The following is a 27159-nucleotide window of genomic DNA, read 5'->3' on the forward strand; positions in this document are numbered from 1 at the left end:
ACAATGCCAATTTAAACCACAAGAGCGAGAAGTCTGCTCAAATGAGCTTCCCCTTTATTCAAGAATCTTCCGAGTTGGTTACAAACCAATTACAAAAACAACCGAGACACTTTCGCTTTTTCGTAGAAAAAAAAAAAGAAAAGACATGTTGAAATGAACAAACCTTGAGAGGCATTAGCTACAAAAGGAATAGACAATTACAGAGTACACAGCTAATAAACAGAAAAAAAGTCACAGCATGAAACGTTCTCTCCCACTAACTTTGGTGAAATCTTGTTGAAATCTGGAGAAGTTTTTGTACGACATTCCAAAAATGATGAGCCCAGACGTTCTTCGAGAGCAAAACAGTAGCGTCCACAATCAGTCCTTTTCATTTTAATGCAAACTGCAGCAATGAGGCAGATAGCAGAGTCTTACCACACAAACATGGTTGGTTGGTCTGTCTTTTTTTTTTTTAACATAACACTCCAAAACCATATTCATAGGCACTCTACAGAGAGAAAAAAACCCCTCTCCAAATACACATATACCCCCTTGTTAATCAAAGCCACTTACAAGTCATAGGTCACTGATTAAATGCATTATAAACTTAATTGGGAATTTTTGGAACGTCTCGTATCTGTATGAAGCTTTAAAGCACAAGATCAGACTTGGATCCACTCAGTGCAGGAGAGTCATAGGTAATGCAGTTTCTCGTCCAGTTATAATAAAACAGTTGGCTGACTTGAGTTAAAGGACTTAAAGATTAAAGGTAATGAATCCTGGTGTTAAGTTGTTTGATTCCTCCACCTTTCACTGCTTTCACCCCAAACAATTACTACATAACAATTGGAGCAGAACTCCAATTACGATCATTTGATGAATAAAAAAAACAAAACAAAACAAAACAACAACCAAACAAACAAAACAAAAGAAAATCAGACTTGGAGGTAAGGAATGAATAGCTGGAGGCCTCCACTCCAAACAGAAAAAAAAAGTCCAGTCACGCATCCAGCTCAGAGAAACCAGAGGAGTGCCAACGTTTCCCCCTCCGCCTTTTCCTCCTGAAGGTCAGAACCTCAGTGGTAGTAGCCAGAGTGCAGAGTGTGGGTTGAAGAACGCCGTCTTCTGCTATATGTAGAACTGGTGCATTGCTAACTGGTCCATAAATGGGCGCACAAGATTATCTGTGGCGAAGTAGAAGACTAGACCAAAGGTAATGGAAATGGGGAGAGCTGGAAGGGCCTTCTTAAAGATGGCCAAGAGCAGGAGGGTTAGACACAAACCCTAAAAAAGAAAGAAAGAGACACATGAGAGAATGTAAGGGCCATCAATGTCATCGGCATCAATAACCAGTAATGTAAATATGGAGAATATATGGGGGTACGCTGCATTTATGGCATCTGGCGGACGCTCTTATTCAGAGTGGCTTACATTTGAGTCAGGATACACAGGTAGGAGAATGTAGAGTGTAGAGTCTTGCCCAAGGACTCTTATTGGTGTAGAGTGGTGTACTGGCTTATACTTGACATATGTACAAGTTTACAAAAAGAAAGGTCTCCACTGAGACATAATCTACAGCACTCAGCCATGACGTAACTGGTGGTAACACACTCCATCTTGCATTGCCTAACTATTTCCCAACCACATGTATGAAGGCGGGGCTTAGAGAATAGAGAATACCTTACCCTTGCCTTATCAATAGATTTCTCCAACAATAACTATTTCATGCCGATAAATTACACTTCTGCAGTTGCAAGCCTGGTTAGAGCACCGCCAAGAAGTTGAAATCACAGTTCTGCTGCATCCATAACTAAATTGCCTCCACTGAGGGTGAAACAGCATGGATGTTTCCCCCTCCATTATGTAGTGGTGGGTGGCGACTTTCCGAATGCCAACACATTACTGGGTGGCGTACTAAGCAGAAAACTGACTGGCTCGGTTTTACCCTCCCTGCTTCTCACTAAGCCCCGCCTCAAAAAAAATAAAAAAAAATCAATAAAAATAAAATTTTTAAATACTTAAAACTGAAAATAAAGAAGTACACAGGAAGTGATGTAAAACTAGTAAGAAAGTAGTTTTTCTCCAAAGCCGAGTTTGTAATAATAAAAATATATAAATACATTTTAAGACAAAAATGTGACATTTTAGCTTAGAATACACTGTGAGTAAAGGCTAAACATTGACCCAGAGTTACCACAGTGCATTTAGGGTTAACACATAATAACATGGGGAAATGGTGACAGGCATTGTGCCTACAGGATGACATTGTGCCTGGCCCTGACAACACTGCTGAACTGACACACTTTGTGTGTTTATGTGATGAGGATCTTTTTGAGCACATGAACTAACCTGTAACCTGAACTAAAACTATCTAGCCAATCTAGCCATCAAGAAAAAAAAAGAAAGACTTTAGAGGGTAAATAAATAAATAAATAAATAAGAATAGTAATCAACCCGTGATTACAGGCCCTCTTTTGCAAAATTAAGAGCATGTCCTTGTTGGCTGTGCATCAATCACACAAATAAAATTATTGATCAAACTGAGTGTTAAATAAAAAAGGTATAGTCAGCACCACCTTATGCACAGTGGTTACTCAGAGTGTCCACCTCAGAAATGACCTTTGACCCGGCACCTACAAATCACACCCAGATTAGGTTCTGGATCAATGATTTGTAATTTGCCCATGTAAGTAAATCTGACATATTGTTAGATATTCTCTGTGGGTTAACAGGCACTCTTTATAACTGGAATACCTTCTGCTTTGATGTTTGGTGCTAACATAAGAAATCTGATGAGGAAAATGATTATTCTGGAGATCACATCAATAAGCAGTTAATGCACAAATGATGTAATTTGTAATGTAATGTAATTAGGGGTAGGTGGGTATTACAAAAACCAAACACAAACAAAAACACTGAAGGGGAAAAGCAAATAACACCACTGATAACAGCGCAGCGAGGCAGGATCAGAGTGGTCATTATGACGTGCATAAACTGCTATGAATGGTCATCATTATTGTTTACAGCTGAGAAACCACTGGGTTTTTGCTGAATGGTCACGCCTTGTCTAGCTGGGTGTGCATGTCCTGCAGAACCAAGGTCCAGCTTCCACAACAGTGAATTAAACCGTGGTGTGAATATTTGTCTCTAATGTTCTCTATTTTGTGTTTGATGTGATGTGATTCTTACTGAGGCGTTCAGATTTGCATAGTCAACATTATAGAGGATTGTGCTGCACTGATTTTAATGAGAAAGGTGAGGCTACCCTGGCCTATAGACCTATTGTCGTCCACTGATTCCTACATAATCATTGGCATCACTCTTGTGTTTTGTCTTCTGCAAATTCCAACCAATCAATGTTTAAGCTTAAGTTACATACTGTAAGCGAACATTCTGCTGCTTCATGTTTGGGTCTGCATTTTTCATATGTTTGGGTATGGCTTTTTCAGACTAAGGCTATGTTTACACAGCAGGTTTAAATGGCCCAAATCATTTTTGTCATATGTAACACATACATTTTCAGTTCCGATTTGCACCAGAAAAACAGAAAATCAGATTTAGGCAACTTTACCTGCTGTGTGAACGTTGCCTATATTACTTGGTATGCGTTTCCATAGCTGTGACTGAGGCAAATGCTAATGCACTAGCTAACATAAGAAACAATCCCATTGTCAATTCATAGTAAAACTCCATTTTCTACCATGTAAATTTGGGATTGCAGGTCAAAAATCACAAATAAATAAATGATTTCAGAAAAAAGAAAAATATTAAAATATAAATTTCTTTATTGTTTATGAATAAGTAATTGTATTTCTAAAGTTAATAGATTTAAAGCAAACATTAAATTAGCAAGTTTGCTTTTGAACTGACTAGAGCTTTTTAAAAAAGGCAGTAAAATCCCAACTTTATTAGAAAACCAACATAACCAAGTCCATATTATTTCATAACTGCAAACTAGCTAATTTACTGTGAAGGTATAGAAGTGTGCAATAAAAGGGTGGCCTCACTGGTAGGTTCTGGGACTGTTAATGTGTTAAAAAAGCAATTTTTCACATATAACCATAAAACAGAGTTGTTATAATACTAATTCAAAAAGATAATAGTGTGCATGTGTTTGTGTGAGCAGTTGTGGTTCATTACTCATATTAAAAACAGTCTGCAAATAATGGTTAAGTCCTCTAGGGATGTTGACCGGTTACTCACAATAAGAATAGCCACAAAGCAGGCTAGTGTTGTGTTCCAGTCACCGCTGGCTGTGGCTGAGGCTTTTCCCACCAGCATACTGTAGAAGATGAAGTCTCCAAGGCCCAGCTTCACACCCCCTGCAAGAACACACAGCATATTCTGACTGTACTCCATCTCCAACATTAGGCTTTAATTACTGAGCAAACCTCATTCTCCATCCTAGTATTTGGTGTGGTAGAACTGGGTGGGGATTGAGCTCTTTTGTAGAATTCTTTAATCTAAAGATGATGCCCTAACCTTCTCTTTTACAAGGTCCTTTGATCTACAGCATGCAAACACATGCACGGTCATATAAAACACTAAAAGGAAAACCTCAAGGAAGTCAGCAGACATATTCAGCTTCTGCTCCATGGGGTGTTGAGTAGATTAACCATTTTTTTTTTTAAAACCACACCTCTAGATCATCTAGACACAACAAGGCTTAACTACTAATTTAATGTGAATGTTGAGGCTTTAGCACTCAAACCCACTGTGAAATGTCTGTTGCTAGTTAGTGAAACAAATGGCTTTTGGGTGTTTCTTGTCATTTAGCATTAAAACAGCCTTAATTCACATCAGTATTTATAGCAGCATTTTAATTGTTGGTTCAGTCTGCTGAAATGTTTACGAGAACAGTCATTTGCTAACATTCAATGTTTACTGACTTTGGGGGACATCAGGCAAGACCAGACAACCATGTTCACCATTTGTGATGAATACCTCTGCCTTTAACCCATCTGTGCAGTGAACACACACACATACACACTACTGAACAAACACACACAGTGACCATGAGCACATGGGTCCAGAGTGGTGGGCAGCCATTGCTGCAGTGCACGGGGAGCAGAGAGGGTGCAGGGCTTTGGTCAAGTGCCCAATAGTGGCAGTTTGCTGAGCCCAAATATTGAACCCACATCCCTGTCATCAATAGCCCAGTGCTCTAACCACTGAGCAGCCATTTCTCCTAAAAGTACCTTTCCCTCATGTCCCCAAAGGCATTGCCACTGTAAAGTCCACACTGGAGAATGTGGGCATCATTCATCATTCATCAGTGCTCTACCATTTGAGCCAATTCCCCTCGCTCAGCTAATTCCAGTGCATTGGTGCAGTTTAATAGCAAAGTAAGAGGTGGCATGTAAAAAGATGTTGGCATGTAGCGCTGCAACAATCATTGCAACACAGCTTTGGCAGCACGTAGCCTCAGTGTTTCTTGATTATTTTGGAAAAACCTTTGTTTCAATTGATGGCTTGTGGCATCAAGTCACGTGGAAAAAATCATTTTAACAGCTTTGGGAGATGGAGGTCTTATAACTAAACACACAAAACTGAAGAAATGTCTTTAAACCTAAAGAACCTAAAGAGCCTGTCTTATTTACACCTCAGACATTTAGTTTGGTTTGCTCTTGACCGTTGAACTGAATGGGATCACCATGGCCAGATCCAAAGAGCTCTCAGAGGCCTTCAGAAAGAAAGCTGTAGGGGGAAAGGAGTACGATATTGTGCACGATATTGGAAAAACACATTGCAATATTTTGTTGTTTTGCGCTATATACTGCAATATTAAAAAAAGTGACTATACAGGAAGTTTCACCAGATGTCAGTGATCCAGACTCAGAACTGTGCAAATTTTCCTTTAGTATCAAACAAGCATGATGTATATAACTGAATTACCTGTATATACCTGTATATAACTGAATTAACTGAAGTCCTGCAATGTGGCTATTGCACATTCACACATTTCGATGTCAAAGCTAAAATTACATATCACATAGCCCTAGATATGAGTCTGGGAAGGGATTAAAAAGATCTCAGAACACTTAGAAATCAGTTGTTCCACTGTCCTCCAAATTATTTACAACTGCCAACATGGCCAGGCCAGGCCGTCCTCTTGGTCCTAACGTGCTAGAAGACCACAAGATGAGTAAAGAAGTCTACAACAATCCTTAAACATCACAGGACCTATATGTAGTTCTTGCCTAAGGTCAAGGTCAAAGTACAGCATTTACAAGTTTTACTTTCCTGGGAGGTGTGCAGAAGTCCTGGTCTTTGTCTATATGTTTCTATGATAAGCAAACTGCATTTCTATTAATTATGCAGACATTTCTTGACTTATTTGTACTAAGTAAGAATACCTCAATCTATAAATATTGTTCAAAACAACATCAAATGTTCACATCTTAAAATACAAAAAAGCAATTTTGTGTTTTAAAACAAAGGTTTTCCTGATCTTCTCACATGACTGTACATGTAAGTTGTATGGGAACCTCAGGCTCTGATTTACTGTTATGCTAAAACACAGATTACCATTTAATAAGGAGATCTGTTTCTTCCCACAGACTTTTCATTCCTGCCCTCAAATCAGTTTTCAGTTTCAGTAGACGACATGAATACAGAGCAGGACGTGTGCTGGTGGTCTCTCATAGCACGTTGGGAAAGTACCCAGCCTTTGTAGGGTTGAAAACCAGTCACGACTACAGTCCTATTGATATGTTAGATGACAGGTTCTTAAGCCAGCCCTAAGGAAAGCTCTGCCAGTCAGTCAGTCAGTCCTACCTCAGTACAGTCCCAACATGCTGAACCAGGTAATCAAGAGTTTTGCAGCCCCTGATTACCTCACTCAGGTGTGCTCTGGGCTGGAGTAGAACAATAAAAGTAGACAGACTGGGTAATACCTAAAGCCTGCGCCAAGCAGACACTTACTCTCTTCATCATCATCTGCAGCTGGTGGACGTGCAGAGGCCATCTGCTGGATCTCACGCCTGCTCTCATCAGTGGACTGCATTGGGCCCAGACGATGCTCCTGCTGACCCACCCATTCAGTTGTGAAACCCCCATCATCCTCTGGCTGGGCTGTCGGTGCCGTTGCAACTACAGGATACAGCAAGAGACCTTAAAGTGAGGTCCAGATTTAGAAGAGGGAAAAAATATCAAATCAACAACAGCGCATGCCACTTTATTTAACAAGAGATCTGTGCAGTTCTCGTCACACCAACTGACACGCACACATGCATAGGATCATAGCTGGAAACTCAAGATGCAAGTTGCTCTCAGAGCCTGTGAAGCAGCCAACTGTAAGACTCACCATGGCTCTCTTGTTGAGGGGGAGGTGAAGAAGAGTTATTCCTGGTCTCCACGTTGTCTGCCATTCCAACCAGCCACACCATGGTCGCTGGATAAAGCAAAAGGGGCATCTTTCACTGAAACTGAACTTTTGAAGTCACTCTGTTGGAGTAAAATTTCCATTTAATAACTTACAAGAGTAGATAAGGCCTGGAAACATGGGCTCATTCCTCTCTTGAGCTGTTTCAACTAAAATACGAAGAGGTCCTTTAGGGCACAGCACAGCCAGTAGGTCTGTCAGAGAGAAAGAGAAAATAACTGTTAGAGAAAAGGACAGTCGCTGCATAGAAATGCTCACACAGGTCTTCATGTTTACACACAGAGGCAGCCAGACCTGTACTCACTTTTAAGTGCATCTCCCTAACTGCACTTATAATTCTATTCTTGTGGCACTCAATATAATCTTGAAATAACAGTCTTTCCCCAGGGATCAGAGATAACATTGTATTTTGACAATGGGAATGTCAGGGAGCACCTCAGAGGAAACCTGGCTCTATCACAGACATGTGACTTCTTATGTTTAGTTCAAGAGGCTGTTCTTGAAAAACCTCTTTCCTGTTTGGTTCTTTTTCAGAAGCTTCCTCAAACCATACTCCATCTTATCTTATTGGGATGCTTGTGGGATACACACACATTTCCTATGAAGGTTCTTGGGGTGCAACAGCAGGGACATCACAGTGTGGTGCAGTTGTAGGAAAAATAGACAATTTCACAAACGCAAGATCCACTTTTTTTGCTGTCTACCCCACCTCACCCCCTCCCTGTTATTCTGGTCTTTTTCCAATTTATTATTAATAACTCTAAACTCTATAAATATGGTGGAGTAGATGGGGATGGTGTGTCAGCGTTGTTTGGCAGTTGTAGGGTGTGTGTATGTGGAAATAGTATATCTACAACTGACATACTGCTCTAACCCTCCACATATCCAACATGCTAAACACACTACAGGCTATACCAAGTACCTCAGGGGGGCGCTATACGACACTATGTAGAATAAATAAGACAAAACCTAGGTTAGGGGGATTTGGGGGGTTTTGTTGCTGTTTTTTTTTTTTTTTTCTTTCTTCTTTATGGTACCGAAACAGCACTGAACCGTGAGGTCCAAACCTCGGTGTAAATTTAAAAATGACTTATGCAGTTTCACCCCTACCTGGTTTTTCTATCTTCTTCTAAAAATCCTTACAAGATTATTTGCAAGGTGTTTTAAAAGAAAAACATGGGATAAGGCATAAGACCTCAAGCTGTCAATATAAATGAAGTCTTACTAACCATAGACAGAGATGACAGCCAGGATGAGCCAGGCAGTCCACTCTGGCAGGTACTTGATGAATACCAGGGCCATGAGGGCACTGATCATGATGAGGTAGGCTTGCTGCAGGCGCAGCGGGCCCTTCCAATGGATGCAGATCATTCCCACCACCCCAAAATTCCAGATGATTACAGCCAGCGTGAAGTAGTCCATGGCCACGTTGTACGTTTTGAACACCTCCCTGCAGAACAGCAGTGTCATCACAGATTGTCAGAGCTACTCGAGAGGAGCGAATATTCCTATTTAGTCAGTAATTTATGTATCGATGCAGGCAAAAAACAAACTCACCCGAGATAAATGAAGGAGAAAAAGAAGAGCAGGAGCAGGGAGGAGAAGAACAGCCAGGCATGGATCACCTGTGACAGCAACAATATAAAGTGAATATGCGAATAATAAAACTGTAGAAAAGTCACAGTGCAAAAATGCTTAACTTTAATACATTCTTCTAATGAATGCATTTAACTACTTGCTGACACATATGTGCAAATGCACATACACAGCTTGTCTAGTCCCTGCAGAGAAATACTGCATATATGAGCATATCACCGTAATCAGTTCTTCATCTTGGCCATCAGATGTTTTTACCTTATAGCAACGGTACTTGTAGAGCAGAACCAGTACCAGCGTCATCACCACTATCACACTGATCATGATGGTTGCGTTGAGGATGGAGTTGAGAGCACGCTGGCCTACCGTATCCGTGTCCTCACGGAAAGGAGTGTAGATCCTAAACAAGCAATCAAAGGTCACTCCATTAGCTCCCATTTTGCAACTGCCTGTAATATTGCTCGGTCTATGCTCTTATATAGACAGTAATAAACTAAATGCTGATGACATTAAAGGAATAAAGGCAACACTGATTTTTGTAACCTAGATATCCATACCACTTTTTCTACTACTTATTTAAAACCTTTATATCTACTCTTTAATAGATACATTTTATTATCTAATTTAGACATTTATTTAAAAAATTAAACAAATATTGTGTCAGATTAACAAATCACTGGCTGAACTGAATGTCATTCTAGTATCTGTTTGATACTTTAGCTCCTCCTAGAGGAAGAACCTCAAAACCACAAATGTCTCAAAAACTGTCAAAAGTCAATAAAAGAAATTGACAACTAAAGAAATGGAAAAATAATCACAGAACGCTTTTACATTTGTGGCGTCTCCATTATTTTACATTTGTTGGGTGGGAAAGACAAAAGTAAGGGGGGGGATTTTAAATATCACTGTCACAAACGCGGCAGCATTACAAGAAAAAGGGAAAAAAAGTCAATGTTGAAAGATGTTATTCCAAGTCATTCTGAATCATTTCTATTGGTCCATTTATTATGAAACGTTGATGTGACTGCAGAGAACAACTGCCACATTTACATCTTGTTAAAAAGTGAAAAATGGGAAAATGGAGATAGAAGGTTATCGCATGACCACAGCGATATTGAGGAGAACACAATCACATACTTGATAGTTTTCTATCTAGTTTCTATCTACTTGATAGTTTTCTAACTGCACCGGAGTTCATTTAGAAACCGGCTGAGACCCCCCTGCACAGGCATTCTCGGACAGCTCGTTTGAAGCACCCCAGAGTTCGCGCTTACTCTAACGAACTGCACCAACAGTGCAATCGCACAAGAGTTCGTTTTTAATTGAACCAAAGCTGACAAGTGTAAACACACTCTATGAGAACCCAAAATCTGTCAGTATCACTATGAAAGGTTTGTATGTTCTGTTGGAACCTTGAACTCATCTATGCCGTTTTTTTTTTTTATTAGATCAACACTGAATTCTGTGAAAAACAGCTGGTAATTCCTCCTGTAATTTTCAAAAAAGGCAAGAGAAAAATACCAGCCGATACGGACAGAAAAGAAAAACAATTACCCCAGGACCCCATGCAAATTTAATTCCGTCCGAATAGGGCTTATCTATAAATAGTAGCAAAAGCATCACAGAGTATTCCTCAGACGGCCAGCAAAGCTACCATGCTTTTAGCCCTAACTGCAGATGTGCTTCATGCTGTTTTTCATACTCACAGCTGCTGTCCATCTTTTTGCGTGTAGAAGCTGACCGACTTGATGGTTGCCACGACCACAACCATACACAGGGTGACCGGGACGAAAAGCATGATGACGTGTTTGGCTCCATACTTCAGAGTCAGCTCCTCGTCCTCCTCTTCCTCGCTGTCGATGACCACCTGCGGAGGCCGTGCAGAGGGAGGCTGGCCGTTGAGCTCGGCCCCTCCCTGAGCAGCATTGGTGGGGTTTCCTGTGTCAGTGTGCCGGTTGGCCTCTGATCCATCGTTGGACTGCAGAGAGTGGGAGAGGAGGAGGAGATGATGATGAGGTTACTTTAAGGTGCAGACACAGGCATTCAACTGCACCTAATCTCCATATAAAATCATTACCAACAGATCAGGATGTTCTGGGGTATCTGCACAAGGTCACCATGACCAATCCCAAACATCATCACTGGACTGTGGAGCAATGGAACTAACTGCATTCTCTGGACTGACTGTACCTTCAGGTTGAGTTGGAGATGGCTTTTGTGACACCAAAATGAAATCATCCAACATTAACTCTAGACCTCAGCGGTGCTCAATCAATTTCTCCCAGTAATGTTCCTATAAGCTATTGTAAAGCCTTCCCAGAAGACTAGAGGCTTTTTTCTGTCCTGGCCCTGAAGTGGTGGAGTGGACAGATGTAATGTAGATGCTGACACATTCCCAATTAATACCCTTGATTCCAGAAACACGCTGGACAAGCAAGTATTCACAAACTTCCAGGCACACATCACTCTTAATTATAAGGTTTCTTAGGTGATGCCATAGAAGAACTACTTTTGGTTCCATAAAATAAACAAGTTTCTAATAGAGGTGGGTGAGTGTCAAGAAACTTCACTCGACGTAAAGGTCCTTTCCCAAACACAAACAATGTTTTTCTATGAAATCTCTCAAAGAACTCTTTAAAGTATCTCTATTTTTAGGAGTCTAGGGTATGACAGCTAGGTCACTAAAAGTATACTGTGACTGTAAGTATCATATCTGGCTTCTTGGCCTAATCCTATTAACATTCTTTCCAGATCTTTTTGATAACAACGGTTGTCACAAAGCACAGCTATTTCCTCATCCTTTAAAACCAAAAACATCAAAAATATTTCCCAAATTACAATCTGCACAAGGCTGTAAAAAATAAATAAATAAATAAAAATCAGTGCAGCTCAGAAAAGCGTCACGCCCAGTATGTGCCATCAAGTCTGGGCAGGAGTACCTCTGGCTATAGAAAGAAACAGATACCTGCTACTGCAGCTGTTTCATACCTTTATCTTCACTGCCACACCTGTCTGTAATTTGGCTCTGGTCATAAAAGGGTGGGGTGTACCATAGCACTCTTAGATACGACTGTAGTCTGCATGAAAACATGTAGTCCACAGCAAACACAGTTATGTCACAGTTACGTAGTGACGACCTCTTTGAGCCAACGTAAACAGCACCACTTTCTGACAGTGTTGTAGCTATAATGTAAAATACCAAACAGAAGATCCCCAGCAAACACACGGTTACACTGTGACAATGTTGAACGGTAAATCCTCAGAAAGTTGTGACAACCTATATCTGACAACATTAGTGACAACACGAAAAAGTAAGGTGCTCATGTGAGAGAGTGAGAGAGAGAGAGAGAGAGAGAGAGAGAGAGAGAGAGAGAGAGAGAGAGAGAGAAAGAGAGAGAGAGACTCGAGAACCCCATGTAAGTTGTGCTTGGGATTAATAAATGGTTGGTAAGGCGTCACACCATGCAGGAGACTGGGGTGCGATTCCCAGTCTGGGTGACTATGCTGCGCTACACCAAGGCTCCCAACCCTACACTGGCTGTCCTCTGAAATACGAGTAACCTTTTAACATAACTATTATGTAAATGAATGAGGTGCACAATAGGAGAATATTTTGTTATTGTGATAAATATTACTGTGATACACAGTATGCTTTTAGTAGCATATTGTGGATATTGTCAGTGCTTCAAACCTTTGAGTGGAGGCTAAGGTCAGGGTTAGGGCCAGGATGAGGGCTAGGATTATATTTTGGGTTGAGGTTAAGGTTAGGCTTTGGTTTGGGGTTAGGTTAAGGGGCCAGGATGAGGGCTAGGATTATATTTTGGGTTGAGGTTAAGGTTAGGCTTTGGTTTGGGGTTAGGTTAAGGGGCCAGGACGAGGGTTAGGATTTGAAGTTGGGTTGCGGTTAAGGTTAGGCTTTGGTTTGGGGTTAGGTTAAGGGGCCAGGACGAGGGCTAGGCTTATATTTTGGGTTGAGGTTAAGGTTAGGCTTTGGTTTGGGGTTAGGTTAAGGGGTCAGGACGAGGGATAGGATTTGATTTTGGGTTGAGGTTAAGGTTAGAGCCAGGAGGAGGGTTAGGATTAGATTTTGGGTTGAGGTTAAGGTTAGGGTCAAGAGGAGGGCTAGGATTAGATTTTGGGTTGAGGTTCAGGTAAGGATTAGGGTTGGGGGTTAGGTTTTGCTCAATAGAAGTAAGATATTACATCAACTTGATGTAATATATTAACAATAAATCTACTGAATATCAGAAATGTCAGAAATGCATCATCCAGATGCTTCACTGCTGCTACTGGGGGAGTATTTCACTGAGAATTTCCCCACTGTGGGACTAATAAAGGATTATCTTATTTTATCTTACTGCATGGATATGCGGTTGATGTGTCACTGATACTCAGCTACTTAATCATCTAAAAACAACCACTCTAACTAAAGTGTTACCCAAAACCATATTTAAAAAAAAAGTGTTCTAGTACAGACCACACCCTTAAGACGGAACGGGAGGGTGGGCTTAAGACAAGATTTTGGGCGATGTTTGGTGTGCTGAATGATGGAAGAAAGGGCAGGAGATGGAGTGGAGGTGGGTTCAACACAGAGTTGACCTGAGATATTTAAGGGACCTGAGGGCCTGGAGGAAGAGTTTGGGGTGTGGTAATTCTCCCATAATTTAGTTCGTAGAACATAAACAGTGCCACCTTTTGACAACAATACAGCATCACTGACAATACGATGTGTTTAATGACCCAAAGGTCGGGCGTGGAGTCATTTAAGAGTAGGTTGAACCCAAAGTATGTGCCTCTACTATGCCAAGAGCAGATCTAAAGACAGGGAGGATAGAAAAGTAAAGTAATAAGATCGCAAACAGAAGATCCACGTTCCACGTCCATGTTGAGTCAACATTGTGCAAACGTGTTGATTTAGTGCCCACAAAAATAGTCTTTGTTTTGCCGCAATATTAAACTGTAATTCCTCAGAAAGGTGCGACGGTGTTCTCTGATAACACTGCAGGAGGTTGGGACAACGTTTTGAAAAGGGGACAACCTTGGGACACTGCTGTGTGTTTGCTGGGTCAACCTAAAATTGAGAGAACAGGCGAAGACAAGACCAAGCAGAACCCAAAGGTGTGTGACTGAGCTGTTCTGGGAAACAGCAATAAAACACCCATCAGAAGATCCTTACCACATTATTGACCAGCTCTTCCGCATTGTTAGCCATGGATCCTCTGAAATGACTCGAACCTCATAGAAAAGCCAGAACTCGCCGGACCTGGAAGACTGGAAGACACACAAACGTAAACACTGGGGTGCAAACCTGGGAATCAGCTGCAGGGTCTTCAGCTGCAGGGTCTTCAGCTAGCCTGCACACAGCAGCTATAACCTTTACATAGGACACAGGTCTTAGGGTAGCTGGTTAGCTAGCTAGCTAACAAACCCAGCTTATAATACAGTACAGGACCGATTACAGAACCCATCAAACCCTTTACAGACTCAGAAAGCTGCTGAAAACCCCTTTAACGAGCCACCCTACCCTAGCGACGGTAGCTAATAGCTAACTAGCTGGCTGGCTAACTACAGCCACCTACAGCCACCTACAGCTACCTAGTGTTAGCTAGTGCTAGCTAACTAGCTAACCGGCTGCTTATTATGTGACAACAGACCTCAAATAAAGTCTTCGGTGCATATTTCTAAATAAATTATGACAGTAAATAGTGTAGAAATTAGCCAGCTAGTGATCGAGTGGTGAATAAGGTGTAAAACGACAGTATAATGTTGTGAAAGGACCGTGGGAAGGAACCGTGGGTGTCAATGGAGCACTGTAGCCTGTTAGCCTGTTAGCCAGCTGTGCCCTGAGCTGAACTGTAGCCCCTTCCCGAAACACCTCCATTCAAACAGCACGTTAACGAGCTAGCTAATAATCCCCGGCGCCGTTAAAGCAGCTGCACATCAACTCAGCAGTTAAGGGCGGATATTAAATCCCACTAACCTGCCAAAACACAACCGCTGTGAACACAGACACGGTGGGGCGGTCAGGGCTCCAGTGCAGGCTGAGCCCCGGAGCGCAAAACTAAAGTCCCCCATCAAGTCCGTCTACCAGCGGCTGCCCAGACCACAGGCTATCCAACTGAGCTTATTTTACTAATGAATACACATGTTTCTACACAGTCCAGAAATTCTGACTCAGTTTCCCATGTTTGGGTGCTTAAACACCCCATTTTGATGAATTTTGCACAGTGGTCAGTGTTAAACGATACCCTTAAAGGGTCCCTATCATAGAAAACTGGACCCCCCTCTTTACTGAAATAATAAAGTCATCTAAATATAAGTACAAGTAATACATTTACTTTGTTCAACTAAAAAGTGCAGCATATTTAATAGTGTATCATGTAGAAAATCTAATCTTTCTATGTAATAAAGTATTAAATAAAATTAAATAACACATTTAAAACATTAAAATACACTTTAAATGGCTCATATAAAGGAAAACTGAATTTACCCCAATTTGACTGAAATAAGGAAGTTTGGATGAGGTTTGGAAATGTCCCGTTCACTCCTCAGTCCCCATTACATATATTTTATTTAAAATCTTAAACTCACTACAAAGTCCTCTTAAAATGATGTTTTAACAGTGTTATGATTATTATATTGTGCTATTATTAATGGGAGTATTGGAGTTAAAGAAAAAAAACTAATTAAAAATCTGGTTTGTTATGTTTTTATGGTTTTAATTATTTAGTTTACTATGTTGATTTTTCAGCATAATATTTTTCGTTTAATGTTGTAATTAATAGACGTATTAGAATTGGAGGGGAAAAACATGTAAAATCTTTTAGTTTGTTGTTGTCTTTATTTATTACTAATTTGAAATTTTATTTATTTAATTATACCATAGCATTACATTTAAATATAATTGAATATAAGTTAATACTTTTTAATTGTTTTTAATTGACTGTATTTGCTATTTTATTTATTTAATTATACCATAGCATTACATTTAAATATAATTGAATATAAGTTAATACTTTTTAATTGTTTTTAATTGACTGTATTTGTCATTTTATTTATTTAATTATACCATAGCATTACATTGAAATGTAATTGAATATAGGTTAATACTTTTTAATTGTTTTTAATTGACTGTATTTGTCATTTTATTTATTTAATTATACCATAGCATTACATTTAAATATAATTGAATATAAGTTAATACTTTTTAATTGTTTTTAATTGACTGTATTTGCTATTTTATTTATTTAATTATACCATAGCATTACATTTAAATGTAATTGAATATAAGTTAATACTTTTTAATTGTTTTTAATTGACTGTATTTGTCATTTTATTTATTTAATTATACCATAGCATTACATTGAAATGTAATTGAATATAGGTTAATACTTTTTAATTGTTTTTAATTGACTGTATTTGTCATTTTATTTATTTAATTATACCATAGCATTACATTTAAATGTAATTAAATATAAGTTAATACTTTTTAATTGTTTTTAATTGACTATATTTGCTATTTTATTTATTTAATTAAACCATAGCATTACATTTAAATGTAATTAAATATAAGTTAATACTTTTTAATTGTTTTTAATTGACTGTATTTGCTATTTTATTTATTTAATTATACCATAGCATTACATTTAAATATAATTGAATATAAGTTAATACTTTTTAATTGTTTTTAATTGACTGTATTTGCTATTTTATTTATTTAATTATACCATAGCATTAAATTTAAATATAATTGAATATAAGTTAATACTTTTTTAATTGACTGTATTTGAAATTGTATTTATTTAATTATACCATAGCATTACATTTAAATGTAATTGAAGATAGGTTAATACCTTTTAAATTGTTTTTATTTGACTGTATTTGAAATTGTATTTATTTAATTATAACATAGCATTACATTTAAATGTAATTGAAGATAGGTTAATACTTTTTAATTGTTTTTAATTGACTATATTTGAAATTGTATTTATTTAATTATACCATAGCATTACATTTAAATGTAATTGAATATAAGTTAATAGTTTTTAATTGTTTTTAATTGACTGTATTTGAAATTGTATTTATTTAACTATACCATAGCATTATATTTAAATGTAATTGAATATAAGTTAATACTTTTTAAATTGTTTTTAATTGACTGTATTTGCTATTTTATTTATTTAATTATACCATAGCATTACATTTAAATATAATTGAATATAAGTTAATACTTTTTAAATTGTTTTTAATTGACTGTATTTGCTATTTTATTTATTTAATTATACCATAGCATTACATTTAAATGTAATTGAATATAGGTTAATACTTTTTAAATTGTTTTTAATTGACTGTATTTGCTATTTTATTTATTTAATTATACCATAGCATTACATTTAAATGTAATTGAATATAAGTTAATACTTTTTAATTGTTTTTAATTGACTATATTTGAAATTGTATTTATTTAATTATACCATAGCATTACATTTAAATGTAATTGAATATAAGTTAATAGTTTTTAATTGTTTTTAATTGACTGTATTTGAAATTGTATTTATTTAACTATACCATAGCATTACATTTAAATGTAATTGAATATAAGTTAATACTTTTTAAATTGTTTTTAATTGACTGTATTTGCTATTTTATTTATTTAATTATACCATAGCATTACATTTAAATATAATTGAATATAAGTTAATACTTTTTTAATTGACTGTATTTGAAATTGTATTTATTTAATTATACCATAGCATTACATTTAAATGTAATTGAATATAGGTTAATACTTTTTAAATTGTTTTTATTTGACTGTATTTGAAATTGTATTTATTTAATTATAACATAGCATTACATTTAAATATAATTGAATATAGGTTAATACTTTTTAAATTGTTTTTATTTGACTGTATTTGAAATTGTATTTATTTAATTATAACATAGCATTACATTTAAATATAATTGAATATAAGTTAATACTTTTTTAATTGACTGTATTTGCTATTTTATTTATTTAATTATACTATAGCATTACATTTAAATGTAATTGAATATGTTAGTACTTTTTAAATTGTTTTTAATTGACTGTATTTGAAATTTTATTTATTTAATTATACCATAGCATTACATTTAAATATAATTAAATATATAAATACATACTTTTTTGACTTTATTTGCTATTTTATTTATTTAATTATACCATGGCATTACATTTAAATGTAATTGAATATTTCTCAGTACTTGGTGTTTTTAATTGACTGTGTTTGCTATTTTATTTATTTATTATTTTGTGGCTGGTTTTATTTTGACAGGTCGCCTCCGTACAACGTCAAATCCACGCTGTTTCTGAGACTGTCCGAAAGCCTGTCTGCGCTCCGCAGTTTCTTCATCATGTCTGAGGTAGCAGCGTGGTACATGGACGACTCCAGTGAGGACCAGAGACGTCCTCACAGGCTGGACCCGGACGAGCCCGTCAGTTTGGAGCATTTAGAGAAAATCGGAGTTTTCTACTGGAAGGTTTGTTCCAGTAACACAGCTAACACAGCGGGGAGCGGGCAGGTTACACAGCTGCTGAGCTTTCCAGGCTGCAGGGTTGGTGTCTGTGTGCCCATCTCGAAGCTGCAGGTTGAGGGAAGTCTTGCAGACCGGGGCAAACCCAGGCGGCGGGACGTCCTGACCTGCTGTGCAGAGCTCTGCTGGCCCTTTGCTTAAGCGCTGCGCGATATATCGCCTACGTCGGTACCGTGATATCAGCATACCGCGATATTGCTTTTAGCACGATAGTAGCTTTTAGTAGCTTTAGTCCCAGCTCTAATTTCAACCATAATAATGAAATTAAATGCATTTATTTTGAGAGTAAATGATGTATTAAATAATTTTCTAAAAAAAAGAAAGAAATCATAGTCAAATACAATACCTTGCATGACAAGCCTGATTATTATAGTGATATACTCTGTATGTCAAATGTTTGTGGACACCCTTTCTAATGAATGCATTCAGCTACATTTACAGCATTTAGCAGACGCTCTTATCCAGAGTGACTTACAAGGTGACTCATATTACAGAGGAGGGTCAGTGTAGTGTTAGGAGTCTTGCCCAAGGACTCTTATTGGTGTAGTGCAGCATAGTCACCCAGACCGGGAATCGAACCCCAGTCTCCCACGTGGTGTGGTAGCTCACTGGCAGGTAGGGGTGTTCTCTGTTGCGCCACACCAACCCACCCTACATCCGTCGCTGACACAGATGCGCAAATGCGCGCACACACACACACACACACACACACACGTCTAGTCCCTGTAGAGAAGTACTGCCAAAAGAAGTGAAGAAATTCTCATTGTTGGCACCATGTATGCCATGAATGGGAAGTACTTTTGTGATAAGAGATTTAGTCCTTAAATGTGTGTGTGTGTGTGTGTGTGTGTGTGTGTGTGTGTATTAGGGCTGGGCGCTATGGTAGAAACACTAAATCACAATATTTCAGTATTACAGTACATGTAATCACAGACTAAATACATCAGAAGCAGCAGATTCTTGAAAAGTACTATTCAGTGACTCTCCAGTACTGAGGATTATTCAACAACTGCTTTGTAATGAAACCTGCCGTTGATCATTGTTTTTGAGGCACGAACAATATCCTCAATATGCATAGAAAATCATATTGTGTATCACAATGACATTTATTATGATACAATTTCTGCTCAAACCTTCCAGGTACAGCTGTTTTTTTATGTGTGTGTGTGTGTATATATATATATATATATATATATATATATACACACACACACACTATAAATACACACACTGACATGAAAATGACCTAATTGTGGCCTAACAGAGAAAAAAGGGAAGCGATTTGGTAAACACTTGAGAAATAATTACTTCTCCTTTTGTTTCTTCCTTCTGTCTCCTGTCAGCTAAATGCTGATATCTATGAAAGCGACCCTGAGTTACAGAAGATCCGTGAAGAAAGAGGTTACTCTTACATGGACATCATAACTATCCATCCAGACAAACTGCCCAATTATGAGGATAAAGTAGGTCCACGCTGTCTGCAACTGTGCTATTTTGCTGTTCTGTTTGCCATAAAACACAAACTATTGGAACCTGTTGAATATGAGCTGCTACTGTGCCTGTTATTATACAATAGAATGAAAACGTCTTCCCTCTTTCAGCTGAAAATGTTCTATGAAGAACATCTGCACCTGGATGACGAGATCCGCTACATCTTGGAAGGAAGAGCGTACTTTGACGTTAGGGACAAAAATGACCGCTGGATACGAATTGCGTTGACGAAGGGAGACCTGATAACACTACCAGCAGGAATTTACCACAGGTTCACCCTGGATGAGACCGTAAGACCCCTCACAGAACTCCCACCTAATCACAGCTTTGTGCAGGACACCTCTTCCCAGTTATCATCCCAAAACATGATGCCGCTTTTAAATGATCACCCCATTTACTGAATATAAAAATGTACCACCCATGTGATGCAAGAGTGCCTGGTTGTGCCACCCTTGGCCGCTGAGTCTTTTACCACACTGTGGAGAAATATTGGCCCACTCTTCTCTGCAGAATTTTATTTTGGCTACAGTTGGACAGCTTTGGAGCCCATGTAAGGTCTCTCTACAGCCTCTCAAAGCGGCCCCAGACCATCACGCTACCGCTGTAGTGGCAGTATCACTGTTGGCATGATGTTCTTATGATAAGATTAGTGTTACACCACATGAAACGGGACCACGTGTGACTTATCCGTCCACAGAAGATGATCCCAAAAGTCTTGTGAATCATCTTGATGAATTTTGGGCAAATTCAAGAGACGATGCATTTATCTAATGTTCCTGCTATTACTGGAGTAACTGTTTCTACTGTCCAGGAAAGATAGCTTTCTACTTAAATTTGGTTAAAAAATAAGTTAGTGAGGCCAGGATGCTGGATGATCAGCACCCCACCTCAAAACTATTGGATGGAGCACCATCATTCCTGAGAACACAGTTCTGCTCCAGAGAGTCCTATTGTATTGGTAATACTTTTCTGCAGGGAGTAGACAAGCTGTGTGTGTATGCATTTGCACATCTGTGTCAGCAATGGGTTCAAATAAAAGTAAGTAAATCCTTTATTAGAAAGGGTGTCCACAAACATTTGTGCATATCTGTGTATACTAAGACATTCAAGTTGCACAAAATTGCAACCCTTTTCTTTCTCTCTGTTTCAGAACTACACTAAAGCCATGAGGCTGTTTGTTGGAGAGCCAGTGTGGAAGGCCTACAACCGCCCAGCTGATGACTTTGAAATTCGCCAGAAGTATGTGCAGTCACTGAAGTGCTGCTGAGCTGGGACTGCCTGAAGACACTAGTTCTTCAGATCTTTGTGCTGTTAGAAGCGTGACATTTCTGAATCTCCTTCAACAATCCTACACTAATAATTAGTATTCTCAGTGACTTGACTTTCATATGAATAAGAATCTCAGTAGTGCTTATTGGGGAATCAGGGATGACTTTCAGTGTCCGTAATAATGATCGTGATGAAAATCAGGCGCAGTGCTGCCTAGCTTTAGTGACTCAGACATAAGAAACTGAAGCCCCGCCATGGTGAGGTGTAAATGAAACTTCTGCACACCTGCTTCTGTAGCGTTCCAGCGTCTAGATCTTTTAATGATCAGGTTTTAACAGATTTAAATAAATGTTCACAGGTTTGCTGCTCTATCCTGTTGTGGGTTAAAGCCCCCCATAGTTCATCTGTTAATGTGTTAACAAAGTGAAGCTCTGTCGCTCTGTACACAGGATGTAGGTTCAACAAGTTAAAGAACAGCCATGTGAAAAAGTTAGAACCAATGAAAACTTTCTTTAACATACGTAAACATAAGGACATGTGATCCTCATTGGAACAACATAGAGAGATGGAGGTAGTAAAACTAAACACTACTAAAATGCCTATAAGTAGAAATCAGCTGCAGAACATCAGCTGCAGATGATCAAAACATGGTTAGAGAGGATTCTGGAGGAGCCGGTCTTATTTAAACCTCAGACACCTTAGTCTGGTCTGCTCTTGATGGTTGAAGTGAGTGGTGAAGAGCTCTCTGAGGCCTTCAGAAAGAGGGTTGTAGGTGCAGACGAGTCTGGGAAGGGATTTAAAAAGATCTCAGAACAATTAGAAACCAGCTGTTCAAATATCTGGAGCTGCGAGTTCGCCATAAGTGGCCAGAGTCTGAGAGAGCACAATTGGCCGTACTCACTTCGGGTGGGTAGGTGTTGCTCTCTCCCCTCATCAACCCCAATCATTAAGCGGTGTTGGCCGGCACAAACAGTCTGTTAGCTGGTGTGGTGGAGCCTGGGACCCGACCCTTTCCTCAGAGCGCGTTGGTGGCTGTTTGAAAAGAGCTGGCGGTCATCTCCTCGGACACATGTGAAGACATGTTAAGCATTTCCTCTCCTAGTGTTGGGAGCATTGCAAGTGCTGGGGGGGGGGACACAAACAGGTGGGTTTATTGGCAGCATCAATAAAGAATAAGAGGAACAGTTTGACAACAAAAAGAAAAAAATCCAGGTCAGGCAAGACTGCAAGATGCCTAAAGCTGTCTCACTCAACCCAAAAATGTCATCACAGGACCAATAGGTTTCAAGTAGCTCCTGCCACAGCTGATGTCAATGTACAGGAATCTACCCTCAAAGTTTGCAGAGAGGAAAACAAAAGAAAAAACTAAAAAATCAAAGTAAGACTGAAGTAGCACCTAGACAAAGATCAGGATCTCCAGAATGCATTGCTGTAAACAGAAGAATCCAAAGTTCAACTATTTGGCAGAGAGGCATCAAGAGACGATGTTGAAATCAGCTTACGTTTATTTAGATTCACAAGATTTCCTTTTCTAGTATCCAAAAATGTACAGTACAGTTGATCACCACACCATACAAGCAGCAATACATGCACACAAACACGGTCATAATAATAATAATGCATGTTAAAGGTACATTAAAATAACAGAAGATCATCAGAAATTGGTGGCAATCTCAAGTCACTTTCTTAAAAATGCTATTAAAAATAAAACAGTCAGGAGCGAGTTTCTCAGAAGCTCTGCAGAACCGAGATCATCCTACCATGGTAGGGTATTGTACTAAATACTCTACTAATAGTGGAAGTTACCTTAACTCTTCAATGCTTTTAGGAAACTCAGCCTGGAACTTTATGGCTATATTGCTTTATGCAAATTAGGTTACTTGTAAGATTTGTTCAAATATATACACTTTTTGGGATTTTACATCTACTTACATTCTCCCTGGGCTTGAAAAGCAGGAAACATTGGTTTAAGAGCTCACTTCACACACCATTCCATGTGCCTACAGGGCATATTACAGGTCTGCTTTGGTTTTGGTCACACACAACATTCCATGTCTTAGAAAAACTGCAAATATGGATCAGGGGCATTTTCAGCTTGGTCTTGTTAAAGCGGTCATGTGATATCTTGGAGCTGCTTCTTGGTGCACGGCCAAACAGCCGGGCTCTGATGTGGAGCTAATGCCCTCTGTGTCTGCTGTGGAATCCAAGGCTCCTGGCTCCTCAGACCAGTTTGAGACACTGTGTGTTGAAGCTGTCCCCTTCGCGACCAGCCACGGCCTCCAGCAGAGCCTGTTTCTTCTGCGTGCTGCGGGAGGACTCCAGCTCGTACATGGTGGTCAGGTTGAAGAGCACGCTCTCGTGCAAGTAGAGGGCTGGGTCTTGCTGCACCAGGCTCTCCAGCTGACCCAGGGATTCCTTCAGACGACCCAGGTAGAGTAAACAGACAGCTGCGTTGTTGTTTGCCTGGAGGACCACAAAAGTAAGCAAGTGTTATTGAGTCATTTTGGTTGTGTTTCACCTTTAAATTTACATTTAAATTCATTATCAATAATTGTTTTTATTGATTGATAGCAAATAAATAAAACAGTAAGCCTTAATATTATTAACTGAATGTACTGTGCTTGCTTGAAGCGGTTCAAATAAATCATATGTCCAAAAGTACTTTGTTAAGGTGCACCCACTGCTGTTACAGGTGTGCGGCTATGCACTCACAGCTTATATCCCATATATAATCCCAACAGTATCATAACGCACTGGAGCAGTCGCACATGAGCCTCAGGTCACCATGGCCAATACAGAGCATCGGCACTTGGCCTTGGGGCAGTGAAACTGGAGTGCTGTTCTCTGGAGTGATGAAAGTCCATCCAGTAGCTTTGGGATGAGTTGGAGAGGTGTCTGTGATCCAGAACCAATCATATGACCTCAGTACCTGACCTCACTATTGCTTTTGTGGCTAAATGCAATCTCACCATCATAGCAATGTTTCAACATCTTGAGGTAAAGCCCTCCCAAATAAGTAGAGAAGGTTTCTACTGCAGCAAAGAGAAGATAACTATCCTATTAATACTCTTGATTTTAGAAGAAACGCTGGACGAGCAGGTGTCTGCAAACTTTTGGACATACAGTTTATGATGTGCGTCTTTGAAATGCTCGAGAAAAGGAGGCAGAAATTTAATCCAATCCGAGCTTCAAGTAAATAAAAGTCAACGAGCAGTCTGGACTGATAATGACAGAAAATAGGCCGTGTATTTACCACAGGATTCTTGGGATCAATTTTCAAGATGCTGGAGAAACACGTGTGCGCCTCTGCATAATTGTTCTGGCTGAGGTAAACAAATGCCCTTCAAAAAAAACAAAGGATGGTTATTAACATCAGCGACCCTGTGCTGATGACGATGATGATGATGATGATGATGATGATGGCGGTTATCAACAATAAAGCCTGTATTATTATAAACACAAAGACGAAAAGGAAAGTTCTGAAAATGATGAGCTGAGATTAGAACACAATTCTGTTATGCAGTCGTACTTGTTCATTAACACAGAGGTGTCCTGTGCTGGGCCTTTTCCCTGTTCCTGACAGGCTTTCTCCACGTCTTGGAAATACTTCTCAGCGGTTTTGATGTCTCCAATCTTAAAAGCAAAAACAGATCAGTTGGGTACGACACCAAATCACTACAGAACCGTTCAGAGACAGCTGTGATGCTGAAGCACATGTGGAGGATGGAGACTAATTGGCGAAACTGTTGGCTACATACAAAGATTACTAGTAGCGTTACGATACACGTTCAGATTTTTTTTTTCGAGGGTTGTTAAAGAATAGTTGCTGTAAATAAAGTAAATTAAATGTAATGATGGAATAATTGATACATTAACACATTTCAGTATACACTAAAAAATAAGAGTGTAAAAATAAGTGTAATAAAATAAGTGTAAATAAGAATATTTACACTTAATTATGCACTCAACTTAAAATCTGACCCCAAGTTTCTTTTTTTCTGTATCTAAAATACTGTGACCCTGTTTACCCCTGGTCACTTCATGCATCTTGTATCAGTATCAGGATTATTTCTGAATAATACATCACATAAAAAAATGCGGTTGTAAACCCAAGACTCCTTTAAACCAGATACAAATCCCATCACTTAAACCACTTTAGGAGGAGGTCTGAGACACGTTCGAGCCACAGGTTATAGCAGTGCAACCACAACCTCTCCCAGTACAACCCAAACCCCAGTGATAACTGCCATGCAGCAAGAGCCACAGAGCAATCCGATCTCATTCAGACTAACTGGAGTCTGAGACACCAAAGCAGCTACCTGGGATACCATAGCAAATGCATAGCGACCACCTGAAATACCATAACAACACTAGCACCCATCTAGCAACCACTTAGCAACACCATAGCAACCACCTAAATCAAGCCTCTAAAACATTGTGTGCTTTAGAGGATCTAGACGGATCCATCAGCTGCTTCTGAAGCCTGAAGAACCGAATCAGCTGTGTTAACATGTTGAATTATTCATTTATCTACTTATCATCTGCATCTTCCTGGTCAGGGGGGTTGCGGGGGGTCTACAGTAGGGGTGGGAAATAATTTTACATTTTCCTGCTTAAGCACACCTGATTCATCTCAACACCTGTTGTGAATCGCCAGGTTTAGTAGGTCTGTTATGGCAGGATATCAGCAAACTGCGCTGGACTGAAGATGCACTCGACAATCAAAGCCCCACCCGACAATCAAAGCCCCACCAGGCTCAACCGAAACACCAGTAATACCTGGCATGCAGTAGCAGAGCAATCAGATTTCAGTCTGACTGACTGGACACGCATTTGACTACCCAGTGTAAATGTATGAGGCTAAAATCTTATCAAGATACAATCCAGGTACTAGTCACATGAAGTGACCATCTCAAAAATAGTTACATTCCAGGATTTTGTCATCTTTAATTGTTTCTAATGGTAGATTCATCAGGAAATTGAAAAAAAGTAAAGGACAGCTGGTAATATTAAATTATGACAAAATAAAAATATGAAGAAGAAACAATATAACAGTGAAGAAACAATATCTGAAAGTTTAAGTATCTTAAAGCCCCCTGGTACAGTATAACATAACCTGAGCTACAGTTGAAGTTCATAAAATGTGAAATTCCAAAGCATTAAAAGTTGCAAAATACTGCTGAACTAAGCAAGTACTGTCTGTAGAGTCAAAAAAAAAACCCACTGTAATAAAAAGTGCACTTTAGAGTTGACCAAGTAGCTACTGCAGTGGCTTCTTGGAGAAATGACCTCCTCTCACCTGTAGGAAAATGCGTCCTATTCCGCTCAGCAGCTGCACTCTCTGCTGTGGCTCATACTGGATGATGGAGTGATACGTCTCAACTGCCAGTATGTAGTCCTGCGAGTGTGTGGGGAGAGGAGAGAAAGATGAGTGTGAGGAGAGGCAGGGGAGAAAATATGAGGATGCAGAGAGAGGGAGTGTGTGTGTCGTGAGAGAGATCCCCAACATTGGATTTATTCGTTTCAGCAGGCCTGGTCTGATGTAGACGGAGATACAGCTCTTATATGGGGAGTTACATTACAAGCCAAAAGTCTGAAACGTCGCAGTCACGCAACGTCACGACTGAATCGCAGTGTTAAATTATTAATTCATCTACTCATCATCTGCTCCATCCTGGTCAGGGTTGCTATGGGTCTACAGCAAGGGTGGGCCATTGTTTTTCTCCATGTTCCTGCTCAGACACACCTGTTGTGAATCGCCAGGTTTAGTATGTCTTGTTTAGCAGGATATCAGCAAACTGTGCTGGACTCTAGTCCAGGGGTAGGCAACAGGGGCTGGAGTCTAGCACAGTTTGCTGGACTCTGGA

At 39.2% G+C, this 27159-nt stretch overlaps 3 protein-coding genes across 4 annotated transcripts in view; 1 reads left to right on the forward strand and 2 right to left on the reverse strand.

Moving 5' to 3' along the window:
• Nucleotides 1–32: 32 nt before the first annotated feature.
• psen1 (presenilin 1) lies at nt 33–15013 on the reverse strand. Of its 2 annotated transcripts, none has more exons than XM_072689134.1 (11): nt 14943–15013; nt 14139–14233; nt 10669–10940; nt 9221–9362; nt 8924–8991; nt 8596–8816; nt 7462–7560; nt 7289–7375; nt 6907–7074; nt 4186–4304; nt 33–1266 (listed from the first exon to the last, which is right to left on the reverse strand). In XM_072689134.1, exons 2-11 carry the CDS (start codon nt 14172–14174, stop codon nt 1111–1113), a joined length of 1368 nt encoding a protein of 455 aa, XP_072545235.1. In that variant the 5' UTR covers nt 14175–14233; nt 14943–15013; the 3' UTR covers nt 33–1110. The 2 variants fall into 2 exon arrangements, with proteins under 2 accessions (XP_072545235.1, XP_072545234.1); XM_072689133.1 differs by having other exon boundaries at nt 6907–7095.
• On the forward strand, nt 14057–21661 carry adi1 (acireductone dioxygenase 1). The gene is made up of 5 exons (XM_072689135.1): nt 14057–14080; nt 18274–18478; nt 19876–19995; nt 20134–20313; nt 21174–21661. The coding sequence occupies exons 2-5, from the start codon at nt 18353–18355 to the stop codon at nt 21288–21290; spliced, it is 543 nt and encodes a 180-aa protein (XP_072545236.1). The 5' UTR covers nt 14057–14080; nt 18274–18352; the 3' UTR covers nt 21291–21661.
• Nucleotides 21662–22779: 1118 nt separating this feature from the next.
• trappc12 (trafficking protein particle complex subunit 12) overlaps nt 22780–27159 on the reverse strand; it is a 37924-nt gene continuing 33544 nt past the window's right edge. The window contains exons 9-12 of the mRNA XM_072689132.1: nt 26592–26690; nt 24822–24925; nt 24546–24633; nt 22780–23755 (exon numbers count right to left, since the gene is read on the reverse strand). Coding sequence (XP_072545233.1) covers nt 23513–23755; nt 24546–24633; nt 24822–24925; nt 26592–26690 — 534 coding nt within the window. The 3' untranslated portion in view covers nt 22780–23512. The remainder of the gene's footprint in view (nt 23756–24545; nt 24634–24821; nt 24926–26591; nt 26691–27159) is intronic.

The sequence above is a fragment of the Salminus brasiliensis genome, chromosome 10, assembly GCF_030463535.1.
Source record: "Salminus brasiliensis chromosome 10, fSalBra1.hap2, whole genome shotgun sequence".
NCBI classification, from domain to species: Eukaryota; Metazoa; Chordata; class Actinopteri; order Characiformes; family Bryconidae; genus Salminus; species Salminus brasiliensis.

Excerpts from the sequence above, each read along its gene's own strand:
- adi1 (XM_072689135.1), top strand. The coding sequence starts at position 18,353 with ATGTCTGAGGTAGCAGCGTGGTACATGGACGACTCCAGTGAGGACCAG. Across the intron at positions 18,479-19,875 it reads TCGGAGTTTTCTACTGGAAG|CTAAATGCTGATATCTATGA; the intron begins GTTTGTTCCAGT and ends GTCTCCTGTCAG. Across the intron at positions 19,996-20,133 it reads TGCCCAATTATGAGGATAAA|CTGAAAATGTTCTATGAAGA; the intron begins GTAGGTCCACGC and ends TCCCTCTTTCAG.
- psen1 (XM_072689133.1), bottom strand. The coding sequence starts at position 14,174 with ATGGCTAACAATGCGGAAGAGCTGGTCAATAATGTG. Across the intron at positions 10,941-14,138 it reads AAGAGCTGGTCAATAATGTG|TCCAACGATGGATCAGAGGC; the intron begins GTAAGGATCTTC and ends CACTCTCTGCAG. Across the intron at positions 8,817-8,923 it reads TTCTCCTTCATTTATCTCGG|GGAGGTGTTCAAAACGTACA; the intron begins GTGAGTTTGTTT and ends GCTGTTCTGCAG.